Raw genomic sequence first — 15,161 nt, 5'->3', positions numbered from 1 at the left:
TGGACATCAACCACAATTACCATTTTAATTATAATTTCCAACACAATCACCACCATGTGTGCGGCATGGTGTCCGATCACGACCCGACTGACTAGGCTGTCTTAATTGAGACATCAGCCTTTTTATATAAATTATCGCATTTCGTATTACTTTCACATCTTTTCATTTCATTGGCACTAATGGCCATAATTATAAGATTATTCTTGGCACGTTGGCCATATTCAGTATTTCATGCTCACATTATCAATTTCAAATATCATCCTCATCATCAACAACAAACACAATTCAAATCAAAGTGTGTAGTACACATGTGAGCAATTTAGAGTCTAATGCACATAGAGATATTTCACAAAATTTGGCATAATAGCCTTCATTTGAACTTGACTTAAAGTCGAAACATTATTAATGCACAACCCATATTTTAACACATCCTCAATTGGTAACATAACATGAATAGAGCATTTGTGATGCTTGTTGAACATATATTGTTCAACCCAATCTTACTCGAAATAGCCAATTTCATAATGAATCACTCGGGACTTACATAATTTACATGAATATTGTGGGATTCAATTCTAAGAGAAGAGTTTAGCCAACATACCTCACTTGAGCTTCCTTACACTCTAAAACGTTCTGAAATTCTTAGCAACTTCAATCTATTTTAGAAATATAACAAATTGAATCAAAATTAGGAAGATGATCATGGTTCTAGCTCACTTGAGCATTTTATCAAACACTAGGTGTGCATAAGGTTTCAATGTCCTTTTTATGAAGGATTCCATCATCCCTCAACCCAATCCTTACCATTTTTAGCTCAACAATCTTCCTACACCCTTTGATAACACATGAATGTAAAATAAACAACTCTCATGCCCAAAAATCATCTTGCTAGTTGCCCATTTTCAGAAGATTACGAAATTAGGGTTTAGGGTGTAGAATCTTACCTCTAGGATGAAGACCTAGTGAGCTTCCCTTCTTAATCTTTCAAAACATGAGAAATAATTGAAGAACAATTATTGAAGAACACTTTATCACTCTAGGGCACTCTCTCTCACTCTAAAATATCAGATTATGTCTCAAAAATGGCCCAAAGAGTGTATTTAACGAAATAGGGTCGGGTTTTAAAAACCCAAAAATGGAGCTCCGGAACAAGGTATGCGATCACATATGCGATCGCATAACCGATATGCGGACCTCATATCGGTCGCATATTTCGTTACAAAATAGACAAAAGAACTGTCTGTGTATGCGGTTACTATGCGGTCTGCATAACTGTTATGCGGTCGCATAATGCACTGCATAATAGTTATGCGGTTGCATAGTCGACCGCATAGTTGCTTCCAACTGACCCAATCAACTGCTTCACTCTGCAGCCATTATGCAGTCCGGAGAGTGGTTCTGCGTTCGCATAATGGACCGCAGAAATGCACACTTCTGCCAAAATTTTTTTTTTACTTTCCGGTGCATTGTTCAACCCAAAAAGTCCGAGTCCGGTACCATGAAACATTATTTTCTTTGCAAACTTTACCAGGCTTTACACTTAAGTACTTTGAAATTTTCCAGGGTGTTACATTCTCCCCCGATTAGGATCATTCGTCCTCAAATGAGGGTAAAAATCCGCCATTAGCATCTTATGCAACTCAGTTTGTTTCATACCACATTTGAGCAGCCCCAAATTTGACTAACTCCCAAAATCTCCAAAAATTTTGCCAGAGTTTCCCTTGTAACTAGGCTTATCTACCTGTCAGAGAGCCCCAGAAACACATCCTAACAACATATACGTATCCCAATGACGTAACATAATACAAAACAACACCAGATGTGGTCTCATAAGCAATATATATCCAGAAAAGAACACTCTTAATGCCAATTGTTCACATGATATAAAATTTATAAAAAGTAGGTCTTATAATATTTTTCCTAGATCACAACTTTAAATACATGGTCATTCAAACAAATAAGGATACTTTTTCTTCATTTCTTCCTCGGCCTCCCAAGTAGCCTCTTCAACCGGTTGGTTTCGCCACAACACTTTCACGGAGGAAATTTCTTTATTTCTCAATTTTCGGACTTGCCGATCAATAATAGAAACCGGAATCTCTTCGTAAGTCAATTTCTCATTTACCTCAATGGTCTCCACCGGAACAATGAGTGTCGGATCTCCAGCTACTTTCTTCAGCATAGACACATGAAACACCGGGTGTACTAATGACATCTCAGGTGGTAGCTCAACCTTGTACGCCACCTCACCGATCCTCTGAATGATTTTGTACGGTCCGACATACCTCGGACTGAATTTCCCTTTCTTACCAAATCGCATTACCCCTTTCATGGGGGAAACTTTCAAGAATACCCAATCATCTTCTTTGAACTCCAAATCCCTACGATGAACATCCGAATAGGATTTATGACGACTCTGAGCAGTCTTCAATCACTCCTTAATGATTCTAAATTTTTCCATGGCCTGATGCACGAGGTCTGGCCCTATCATCTCTGTTTCCCCAATTTCGAACCACCCAATGAGAGATCTACATCTCCTACCATATAAAGCCTCGAACGGTGCCATCTGAATGCTAGCATGATATCTATTATTGTATGCAAATTCTATAAGTGGTAAATGATCATCCCAGCTACCTTTGAAGTCTAGCACACAAGCACGCAACATATCCTCAAGCGTTTGAATAGTCCGCTCTGCCTGCCCGTCAGTCTGCGGGTGAAAGGTTGTACTAAGATTCACCTGATTACCCAAACCTTGCTGAAATTTCTTCCAAAAATTAGCAGTGAATTGTGCTCCCCGATCAAAAATGATGAAAACTGGGGTGCCATGCAACCTGACTATTTCTTTGATATGCAGGTAAGCATACTGCTCCGCTGTGTCGGTAGACTTAACCGGCAAAAAGTGTGATGACTTTGTGAGTCGATCCACAATCACCTAAATTGAGTCAAACTTGTGCGGAGTGCGCGGTAATCCTACCACAAAGTCCAAATTAATCATTTCCCACTTCCACATTGGAATTTCTATGTTTTGTGCCAACCCACCGGGCTTTTGGTGTTCGGCCTTCACTTGCTGACAATTCGGATATCTTGTAACAAAGTCCGCCACATTCCTCTTCATATCATTCCACTAATAGACTTCCTCAAGATCATGATACATTTTTGTAGAACCTGGATGCACTGAATACCTAGAAGTGCGAGCTTCAGTCATAATTCTTTCCCGGAGACAATCCACATTTGGAACACAGAGTCGCCCTTGGTACCTTAGTGTACCATCATTCATGCTAAGAGAAAAGGCCATGGTCTTATGTTTATGAATCCCTTCTTTTAATTTCACCAACAATGGATCGTTATATTGCTTCTTTTTGACTTCCACAACAAGCGATGATTCAGCCCTATTTTGCACAATTACCCCTCCTTCACTAGAGTCCGCAAGATGAACTCCCAAACTAGCCAATCGGTGAACCTCTTTGGCTAATGGACTTCGATATGCCTCCAAGTGTGCTAAGCTACCCATAGATTTCCGGCTAAGAGCATCTGCCACAACATTAGCCTTCCTCGGATGGTATAAAATATCAATGTAATAATCCTTGAGTAATTCAAGCCATCTTCTCTGCCTCAGATTCAATTCCTTCTGTTTGAAAATATATTGAAGGCTCTTATGGTCCGTGAATATATCCACATGGACCCCATATAAATAATGACGCCAAGCGCGAAGAATGCAAATACCACCGCCGCAAGTTCTAAATCATGTGTTGGATAGTTTTTTTCATGATTCTTTAGTTGCCTAGAAGCATAAGCTATCACCTTCCCATGTTGCATTAATACACATCCAAGCCCGATTCTTGAAGCATCACAATATACCACAAATCCATCTATACCCTCTGGTAGGGTCAACACCGGTGCCATAGTCAATCTTGCTTTCAATTCCTGGAAACTCTTTTCACAAACATCCGACCATTGGAACTTAATTGCCTTCTGCGTCAATTTAGTCAATGGAGAGGCAAGAGTAGAAAACCCCACCACAAACTTTCTGTAATATCCATCTAAGCCTAAGAAACTGCGAATCTCTGTTGGAGTTGTAGGCCTCAGCCAATTCTTTACAGCTGAAATTTTTTGAGGATCAACCTTAATTCCCTCACTAGAAACTGCATGACCCAAGAATATGATTGATTCAAGCCAAAATTCACACTTTGAAAACTTTGCATATAACTGGTGCTGATGTAGGGTTTGCAGAACTACCCTAAGATGGTCAGCATGGTCCTCTTGATTTCGTGAATATACAAGAATATCGTCAATGAACACTATCACAAAGGAGTCGAGGAATGGCTTAAAAATGCGATTCATAAGATCCATGAAGGCTGCTGGAGCATTTGTTAGCCCAAAAGACATTACTAGAAGCTCAAAATGCCCATACCGGGTTCTAAAAGCTATTTTTGGAATATCCCGCTCCCTGATCTTCAATTGGTGATACCCAAATATTAAATCGATTGTGGAGAAGTACCTGGTACCTTGCAATTGATCAAACAAGTCATCTATCCCTGGCAGTGGGTACTTATTTTTGACTGTTACCTTATTAAGCTCCCGATAGTCAATACACATTCTCAGTGACCCATCTTTCTTTCTTACAAAAAGGACCGGTGCGCCCAAAGGCAACACGCTTGGCCGGATAAAACCCTTTTGCAACAAATCTCTCAATTGTTCCTTTAGCTCCTTCAGTTCTGCCGGTGCCATTCTATAGGGTGGAATAGATATAGGATGCGTGTCTGGCATCACATCAATCCCAAAATCAATCTCCCTGTCTGGTGGGATCCCAGGGAGTTCATCCGGAAAGACTCCCGGAAATTCATTCACAACATGCACAGACTCAAGTGTAGGTGCCTCAGCATCGGTGTCCGTAACCCGGACCAAATGGTAAATACATCCCTTGTTGATCATTTTCGTGGCCTTTAGGTAAGAAATAAACCTACCCTTTGGCACTACATCATCACCCTTCCACTCAATAACTGGCTCATTTGGACATTCAAACCTAACAGTTCTGGTTCGGCAATCAAGCTTGGCAAAACAATAATAAAGCCAATCCATCCCCACTATCAAATCAAAATCAACCATTCTCAATTTAATAAGATCAGCCACGGTGTCCCGACCACGCAATGTGACAACACAATCCCTATAAACCCGCGCGGCCAAAATAGACTCACCAACCTGAGTAGATACAGAGAACGACTCATAAAGTTTTTCTGGTTCTATCCCAAATTCCATAGCAACATAAGGTGTGACATATGACAATGTGGAACCGGGATCAATAAGAGCATATACATTATGAGATTGGACAGTCAATATACCTGTGACAACATTTGGAGAAGCCTCTGAATTCTGGCGACCCCTCATAGCATAGAAACGGCCGGATCCTTCCGAAATCTGTGCTCCACCCCTAGCTACACCACGCCCTGCAGGGTGTTGGAGTGCCTTGAGCAAGAGGAGGTGTTGCGTATGTAGTAGCTGCAGAACTGGCTGGCTGTGCCATGCCCCTGCCCGCACCCTAGCGGGACGAACGACAATCCTTCTGAATGTGACCCCTCAATCCGCATTCGTAGCATATGGGTAAGTCCATGTAGCATATTCCTAGGTGCATCTTTCCACACCTAGGGCATGGGGGCTTCCTCTGCTGCTGGAATCTACCACCATGACGACCCTGTTGATTGGATCCCATGTTGCCCTGACCGGGCCTGAAACGGCTCCACTGCTGCTAGTCACTAGGCCCTGATGGCGATGCACTAGCCGAAGACTGAGCAAAGGACTGTGATGGCCCTGACGACCCTTTTCTGAATGTTGACTTGCCACCACCTGAAGAACCACCAAACTTGCTCGTAGACCGGGCCTTATTATTACCCTCTCTCTCTCCATTTTGTTCCTTAATTTGCGGGTCTCTGTGGCTTGAGCGAATGCCACCATCTTTCCATAGTTCATATCAGAATTCAAGGCTCCTGTAGCGGCCTCATTAATTACCAAGGGACTAAGGCCCTGCACAAATCGGTGAACTCTAGCCTCCATAGCGGGCCGCATGTAAATAGCATATTTAGATAAGTACGCAAATCTGATATGGTAATCCCACACACTCAGGCTACCTTGCCTCAAGTTCTCAAACTTAGCAGCACGGGCTGCCTAAGTCTCGGCAGGCAAGAAATGATCAATGAAGGCATCGGCAAACTCACTCCACCTCGCCGGAGAGCTCCCTTCTCCACGAGAATCCTCTCATAGTTCAAACCAAGAATATGCCACCTCTTTCAGGCGGTAGGAGGCCAATTCCGCTACCTCTGTTTCAGTAGCACGCATAACTTTGAGAGTCTTGTGCATCTCATCAATGAAATCCTGGGGATCTTCCTCTGGGTTAGTACCCGTGAACACTGGAGGATCCAACTGGAGAAACCTGCTCACCCTGGAACCAGTAGAATCCCCTGGCTGACTGGAAGAAGTGGATGCAACATTTGACCTCTGGGTCTGGGAAGCCACTATTTGAGCCAACATCTATATGGCTCCCCTAATATCAACATCAGAAACACATGAATCGGAAGCTGGAACTAGAGATGGAACTGGTATATCCGTTGGAGGAACTGTTGCACCTTCAGTAGGTGTAGGGACAAGTGTGGTCTGATCAGTTGTAGTAGAGTCAGGCAGTGTAGTAACTGTGGGAATATTCTCACTCCTCGGGTGCTCACCCGCATCATCAATTATACGATCAACTGTCACTCCTGGGGTGACATTGGCTCTTTCGCCAGTTCTTGCCTTCTTCTTAGGCGCCATGTACTGAAAATTAGAGCAACTCAGGAGTTAAAGGAGGAACAATCTTACAACATGCTTTAGCGCACGATCAAGAACATGAAAGAAGGGTATTATTCCTAAATGCCCATGTAGCATCCTAATTATAGATGTGGTCGACAACACACCGATAATAAGGACTCTACTAGACACGGCTCCGAGACATCCTAGGACACTTTAAAACCTTAGACTCTGATACCAAGTTTGTCACGCCCCAAAATCGAGGAGCGCGACCGGCGCTCAGCCGAGTGAACCCGACCGAGCAAGCCTGTTAGATTTTATTCTACCCAAACTCATCCATGAATAGAGATAATACATATTATCATTGATTAGATGAAAATGTGTTCATGTCTACAATACCAATTCATTTCCAATTGTTTCATCATTTTTAAAGTCTCAGATGGACAAGTAATACATTCACAACATATCATAGTTTTTCTTTCCCCAGCATCAATGCACAATCCACACTATGTCTAAGGAGCCTCTATAGATAAGGAAGAGTACAATGATAATGCCGGCAACAAGGCCCCGGCTATACCTCAAACAGAATATACAAAGTACAAAAGATTTATGACCCCGGAATGTAGTGGGGCTCACCAAGTTAGCTGGGAAGAAGGTGCACTGCTATCACTGATCAATATCTCCTGCTGTGGAACCACCTGCATCCATTTAAAGATGTAGCGCCCCCCGGCAAAAGGGACGTTAGTACCGTCGAATAGCACTAGTATGTATAATTAAACACCCTCTCAATAGAATGACAAATAATACAAATAAGATTATCATAATATCAATGAAAGACTTAATCAACATCAAACCTCAATTTAGGATCAAAACAATGTTCAAATTAATTTCCATATCTCACATTGGGAGATTTTTAGTATCGATATACCATTGTCCATAATACTATTATTCACAAAACCAGTACCACCGTACTCTCAGCACGGAGTCCGATCACGACTCGATCGGCTAGCCCATTTCGTTAGAGGCATCAACCACAATTTCTCTAAATATCAATACCACCGTATTTAACACGGAGTCCGATCACGAACCGATCGACTAGGCTATCCATTAGGGACATCAACCACAATTACCATTTCAATTATAATTTCCAATACAATCACAACCATGTGTGCAGCATAGTGTCCGATCACGACCCGTCCGGCTAGGCTGTCTTATTTGAGACATCAGCCTTTTTATATCAATTATCGCATTTCGTATTACTTTCATATCTTTTCATTTCATTGGCACTAATGGCCATAATTATAAAATCATTCTTAGCACGTTGGCCATATTAAGTATTTCATGCTCAAATTATCAATTTCAAAAATCATCCTCATCATCAACAACAAACACAATTCAAATCAAAGTGTGTAGTACACATGTGAGCAATTTAGAGTCTAATGCACATAGAGATATTTCACAAAATTTGGCATAATAGCCTTCATTTGAACTTGACTTAAAGTCAAAACATTATTAATGCACAACCCATATTTTAACACATCCTCAATTGGTAACATAACATGAATAGAGCATTTGTGATGCTTGTTGAACATATATCGTTCAACCCAATCTTACTCGGAATAGCTAATTTCATAATGAATTTGTCGGGACTTACATAATTTACATAAATATCGTGGGATTCAATTCTAAGAGAAGAGTTTAGCCAACATACCTCACTTGAGGTTTCTTACACTCTAAAACGTTCCAAAATTCTTAGCAACTTCAATCTATTTTAGAAATATAACAAATTGAATCAAAATTAGGAAGATGATCATAGTTCTAGCTCACTTGAGCATTTTATCAAACATTAGGTGTGCATAAGGTTTCAATGTCCTTTTTATGAAGGATTCCATCATCCCACAACCCAATCCTTACCATTTTTAGCTCAACAATCTTCCTACACCCTTTGATAACATATGCATGTAAAATAAACAACTCTCATGCCCAAAAATCATCTTGCTAGTTACCTATTTTCAGAAGATTTTGAAATTAGGGTTTAGGGTGTAGAATCTTACCTCTAGGATGAAGACCTAGTGAGCTTCCTTTCTTAATCTTTCAAAACTTGAGCAAGAATTGAAGAACAATTATTGAAGAACACCTTCTCACTCTAGGGTACTCTCTCACACTCTAAAATATCAGATTATGTCTCAAAAAAGGCCCAAAGAGTGTATTTAACGAAATAGGGTCGGGTTTTAAAAACACAAAAATGGAGCTCCGGAACAAGGTATGCGATCGCATAACCGATATGCGGACAGCATATCGGTCGCATATTTGGTTACAAAATAGCCCAAAGAACTGCCTGTATGCGGTCACTATGCGGTCCGCATAACTGTTATGCGGTCGCATAATGCACCGCATAATAGTTATGCGGTCGCATAGTCAACCGCATAGTTGCTTCCAACTGACCCAATCAACTGCCTCACTCTGCGGCCATTATACGGTCCGCAGAGTGGTTCTGCGGTCGCATAATGGACCGCAGAAATGCACACTTCTGCCAAAATGGACCGAAGAATTTCTATAATCCTCAAACACGTAAGCCTAGTTCGGCACCATAAAACATTATTTTCTTTGCAAACTTTGCCAGGCCTTACACTTAAGTACTTTGAAATTTTTTAGGGTGTTACACCTGGTCCTTCTATAACCTCAATTGAAGCTGAGCATCGGATTGTTGATGCTATATCAGGTATTCCTGGTGCAAAACAAAGGAATGGAAGTTATAATTCTGTTGATATCAATGATGGTTCAAATATGGAGGGACCTGATCCTTCAAATTCTGAAGTTCAAGTATCCAACTCGAAGCACAAGAGTTCATATCCCCTTCAAAATGTGGTCACTCCTTTAGACTTTAGTATTCAAACGAGATCTAAGGAAAGAACCATGCTTGCCTTTTTAGCCTTGTTGTCTCAAATTGAGCCAAAGAACATCAAGGAAGCATGGAAAGATAATGACTGGATAGCTGCTATGCATGAAGAACTCCATCAGATCGAGAAAAACAAAGTGTGGCACCTGGTCCCTAGGCCTTCAGCCAAAATAGTTATTGGAATCAGGTGTGTTCTGAAACAAGCTTGATGAATTTGGAAACACAAATCAAGAAAACCTCAAAAGGCACTATGAACAATTACCAGAGTTACTCCAAGGAACTGTTGAAAAGATTTGAGATAGAGAATGCTAAGACCATCGATACACCTATATTACCACTGCTACTCGATTAGATATGGACGAACCTGGTTCTCCTGTCAATGAAACTATGTATAGGGGTATCATTGAATCTCTTCTGTACTTGACTACTAGCAGACTTGATATTGTTTTTAGTGTTGGGTTGTGTGTTGGGTTCCAATCAAGCCCAAAAGAATCTCAATTGAAGGCTGCCAAAAGAATTTTGAGGTATCCTAAGGGAGGGGGCTTGGTCCTCTTCTATCCTTTAGGATATAACTTTAACTTGGTTCGATATGTTGATGCTAATTATGTTGGATATCTGGTGGATAGAGAGAGCACATCTGGAATGACACTTTTTTTTTGGGAGGGGGGGGGCATGCTTGATCTCATGGGGTACAAAGAAACAAAACTTCATGGATCTTTCTACTGATAAAGCTGATATGTGGTTGTTGTTTCTTGTTGTGCTCAACTGTTATGGATCAAGCAACAGCTTGAAAATTTTGGTGTATTTACTGATTGTGCGTCATTATTGTGTGATAATTCGAGTGCTCTTAATATGACAAAGAATCTAGTGCAACACAAAAGGACAAAGCACATTGATGTGAGGCTTTTCCTAAGGGACAATGATGAAAAGGGTCTGATTTGTATGAAGTTTTGGAAGACGGAGGACCAAGTAGCAGACATCTTCACAGAGGCACTGAGTAGAGAAAACTTTGAAAGAAATCGTCTGGAGTTGGGGTTGATCAAGCTCAACTCAGGTTAGTAGTATCTTCAATAATTATATGTTTTTTTCGCACTGCTTGAGTGCCTAGTCATTAATTTATTCTCACCGATATCCTAATTTTTGATGTCCAAAATGTTACACCTCTTCTGAACTGACTCGTTGCCCCAAAAAATTATTTTTTTTCTCACACCCAATCATAACCGATTCTTTACACCCTATTTTGAACCTAACTCTGTCACCTTCCAAAATCCCAACTCCATCTGAATCAAAACCCCAAGAATTCTTCGGTAGATTTTGATGGAACTTTAACTAAAAGGGAATGGGGTAGATCTAATATTCTAGAGAGATAGGTTGAAATTGTTGCTGGGTTTGTAGAAGCCTTGAAGGATAGAATAAGTGGTGTAGGAACTCAGGGGGAATTGGCGAATGTACTGAAAAGTGGGGACTGAATTAAGGACCTGGTCCTTCTAGTCCTTCTCAGGATATTGATTCTGATAATGACTTTTTTAGCTCTGTATTTAAATGAACTTCTGATCCAGTAAAAAGGATTAGTGAAAAGTAAGCTGATTACTGATGAAGTGGCGTCATCTGCTAATGTGGTGAATGTGGAGGATGAGGAGAATGAAGTGGAAAAATCTCCACTTGTGAGGAAGAATTCAAAGAAGAGCCAAATGGAGTAAAGAAAGTCGGCTGAGAAAAATATAACAAATGATAAGGGTGAACAGATTGAGAAGGAGAAGAGGGAGACCCGACTGTCACGAAAATAAAGGGTAATGTGAGTGAGGAGCCTATTTCCTTTAAGAAGTAAAAGGTTGAGTTATTGGAGTTGGAGAGGAATGAGACTCTGAAGTCTCAAAAACTGTCGTTGGGCAGTGTTATTGACTCTGATATTGCTGAAAATAGAGAAACTTCTTGACATTGTTGAGTTCCAAGAATGGAATCACCTTTTTGCTCCTCCAAGTTCCAAAGTTTATGAAGAAGAAGTGAAAAACTTCTATGCAAATTTGTCTGTTACGGATATGCTGCATGTGAATGGGACTGAGTTTGTTCTTGATGAGAAGAAGCTTGGGGAGATTCATGGCATTCCGACTGATGGTTCAGCTCACTTAGAGATGTAGAGAACCAGGTCCACGTGGTCCCTTGGCAGAAGAGAATGCTCAGTTTAAGGTTGAGAATGAAAGATTGAGGAAACATGTGGAGGACCTGAGAGAGAAGATGATCATTTATCAGAGGACAACGAATGAACTAATGGACAAGGTCATCAAGGCCTTAACCCTTAATTTTCTTCCTGTCCAGTGATCCATGTTTTTCACCCTTTCCGAATTCCCTCAAATTCATGTCTTCTTTTGATCCATGTGTTTGATGACATTGGTACTTTGGTTGTTTAAATTGTCATATTCTGTATTGACTGAAACTGTTGTGCTTTTATTAAAATTACTCTACTATGGGTAATCACTCTATTTTGTGCAATGATATCCACTTGTTATTCTTGTTATTGTTTATGTTGTGTTGCCAAAGTGACATGAGTTAATGTTGCTGAACTTCTTTTTGGTTGTGATTCTTCTGTTTTTCTTTTCAATGATGCCAAAAGGGGAAAGTTACATAGGTGTCAACAAGGGCAAGGAACATAATTGAATTGATATATTATGTTATGTATGAAAGATAGGTCTGCTTCGCAGGGGGAATGTTGCTGTTAACATGTTGATTATATGTCTGATCTGTAGGGGGAACATATAAGGAATCTGGTTCTCACGGGGAATATCAATTTTGGGTTTGTCATCATCAAAAAGGGAAAAAATTGTTAACTTATGTTATTTCATGTTTTGATGATTTACCAAACGTTCTCGAGGAACCAGATGAGGACCAGATGTGATCAGTACATGTAAGGAATCTGGTTCTTATGGGGGAATATCAATTTTGGGTTTGTCATCATCAAAAAGGGGAAAATTGATAAGTTATGCTATTTTGTGTTTTGATAATTTGCCAAACGTTTTCGAGAAACCAGATATGATCAGTTCCCTTGGCCGTCATACAGTCAACTCTACAGTTGTAAAAGTTGTTGCACTGTACCGACTGGCAGCAGATATGTTACTTCATGTTTTGATGCTAGTCAAATATTCTCGAGGAACCGGATAGGGACGGGGTGTGAATTAGTTCCCCAGGTCATCGTACAAGTTAACTCTACAGTTGTTAAAGTTGTTGTACTGTACCTGCAACAGTACAGCAGCACAGTTGTAGCTTGCTAAGGCCAAACTAAAAGACCATATTCTCACATGTTCACTCAAATATATAGAACATGATACAAGGTTTAACCTAATACTTGTAAATCAAAAAATTCACATTCTTTCAAGTGCTAGCCGCCACAGCCTTCAAGGCTCTCTCAAGAACAAAGCTGCTACAACCTCAAGGACTAAATCCAGAGATTGAAGATATCTTAAGTCCTTAGGCATGTTGAGTTTTGTCATTTTGTTCTTCATTTGTAATCCTACATTACTTTCAAGAAGTGTCTTTGTAGGATAGATTTTAACCATTGTTTGGTTTGGTTTCTTGACTAGAGTTAGTCAAGGTTTGTTGCTTTGTAATAGAGTTATTGCAAAGTGCTTACAATAGAGTTATTGTAAGGGGTGAGGGATTAAGAGTGTAATTCCTAGATTGTAATAGGTTGTAATGTGAAGTTTGCTCGGTTCAGTGGAGTTGAAATCCTACTATGGTAGGTCGTGTTTTTTAATCCCTTGAGCAAGTAGTTTTTCACGTAAATATCGCGCGTTCTTTATTTACTGCATATTTACTGTGGGAACAGATATAGAACTTGATTCCCTATACTGTGTGGTTTTACTTTTCGCTTATTTACCGTGAGAATCGATAAATAACCTGGTTCTATATATTGTTTGGTGTACTCCTAGTTTCTGTCAAAAGTCAAGCTAGGGACTCGTTGCTAAAAGTAGGCTTGTCGATTTACTTCCTTGATGAAATAGTTTTGTTAAACTGTTTTTGGACCAGGAGATTCACAAGTGGTCGCTCAAAAAATCACTCAGAAGTCGTCGCTAAAAAACATACCTATCACTTGCACAAATTGAAAAGGCGATGTCCAAAAAGCCATGTTTAGTTTTTATATGCAATTCAAAAATTCGTTTGCGTACATGTTGGCGAATTCTGATGTAAAGTGTCCAGCTAAACTTTTTACTGATAATTAATTATGAGGCAAATTAAATTAGATATATCCCTTGCTCGATTAAAAGCTAAGAGTAGTAAGTAATATTTGCTAAAGCAGAAACAAGAATCCAGATAGTAATAGACATACTTATTCTTAATTATTAGATAAATTGAAATCAAAACACAACATCTACGAAATAAATAGTCACAGCGGTATATAAGAGATTTCTCTCTCCCTTTCAAGTACAAACAGAACCAAATAAGACACACATATATTGCATGTTATTTATACTAAGATATCATGTAGTATCTTGTATGAAGTACGTTATAAGCAAGTTGGAAACTCTTTAACAAGCTTTGAAGGTTCTCCATTTGTGGAGCTCAAAGTTCATGTGCTTCTGCTTTATATATCCATCAGCCTCCATGTCAATATTCTTCGTTTCAATCTTTTCGTTCTTGGTAAGTTCAGCTGCTTCCGCGAAATGAACCTTCTTCTGGGACTGCGGTGGAGTGCATTTCTTTTCTTGTCCGTTGCTCCCTGATCCATTTTTGAAGAGGGAGTGGACATTTGGGTAGAGAGGAAGATCAGGGTGCATGGTTGGCGATCTCTCCATTCGTTTAATATGATCAAGATACTCATTCGACGACGTGTTTTGCCAACCATACTCTACTATTCTACTCATCTTTTCTTATTTGCTTTCTTCTCGATCTCTGCACAACAGTTTGCAGCTTGAGCTACAGATATATAGAGACCCTTCCACACTAGCTAAATATTCCAAAAGGATAAGTTTGCATTTGAATCTGATTCCCTTTGTTTAGTCGGCATTAAAGAGTAGAAATAGTTAACAGCACCTAGGCTCAAAATTTTAATTATGTAAAGTCTTCTCAACAACTTAAAGACAGTCTTTCATGTTAGTATTACACATGGAAAGGCAGGAACTTCTTATCTACTATCTGAGCCATTGCTTTTGCGAGTATATATCTACAAATGGCTGTTACTTCATTCAGAAAGTTTCCACTAAAAATTTAATATCTTTGTAATTGATATGATTATATTCTTTAAGTGACCTACATGTAAGGATCAGTAAATTACAAGGGGACGCGTTTCTACAAACTCTGACACAATTATCAGCATTTTGCAGAAGAAAAAGGTTATTTTTCATTGACGGAAGCTTGTGAAAAAGTTCAAAACGAACTTTGGCTACACGCTACTAGGAATTTTAACATCGAGATCCAAGATAATACAAGAATTTCGCATATGGGATTGGAATTTACGGCCTAAAAGTAATTCTTGAACCACCTTTGCGACTACAAT

The 15,161-nt window shown here is 39.9% G+C and overlaps 1 protein-coding gene across 1 annotated transcript; it reads left to right on the top strand.

Annotated features, from left to right (window-relative positions):
* Nucleotides 1-10,027: 10,027 nt before the first annotated feature.
* LOC138899821 (uncharacterized mitochondrial protein AtMg00810-like) lies at nt 10,028-10,399 on the top strand. The gene has a single exon (XM_070186516.1). The coding sequence runs from the start codon at nt 10,028-10,030 to the stop codon at nt 10,397-10,399; it is 372 nt and encodes a 123-aa protein (XP_070042617.1).
* The last annotated feature ends 4,762 nt before the right edge of the window (nt 10,400-15,161 follow it).

The sequence above is a fragment of the Nicotiana tomentosiformis genome, chromosome 10 (genome assembly GCF_000390325.3).
Source record: "Nicotiana tomentosiformis chromosome 10, ASM39032v3, whole genome shotgun sequence".
Lineage (NCBI taxonomy): Eukaryota > Viridiplantae > Streptophyta > Magnoliopsida > Solanales > Solanaceae > Nicotiana > Nicotiana tomentosiformis.
This window is presented reverse-complemented; position numbering and strand designations above follow the sequence as displayed.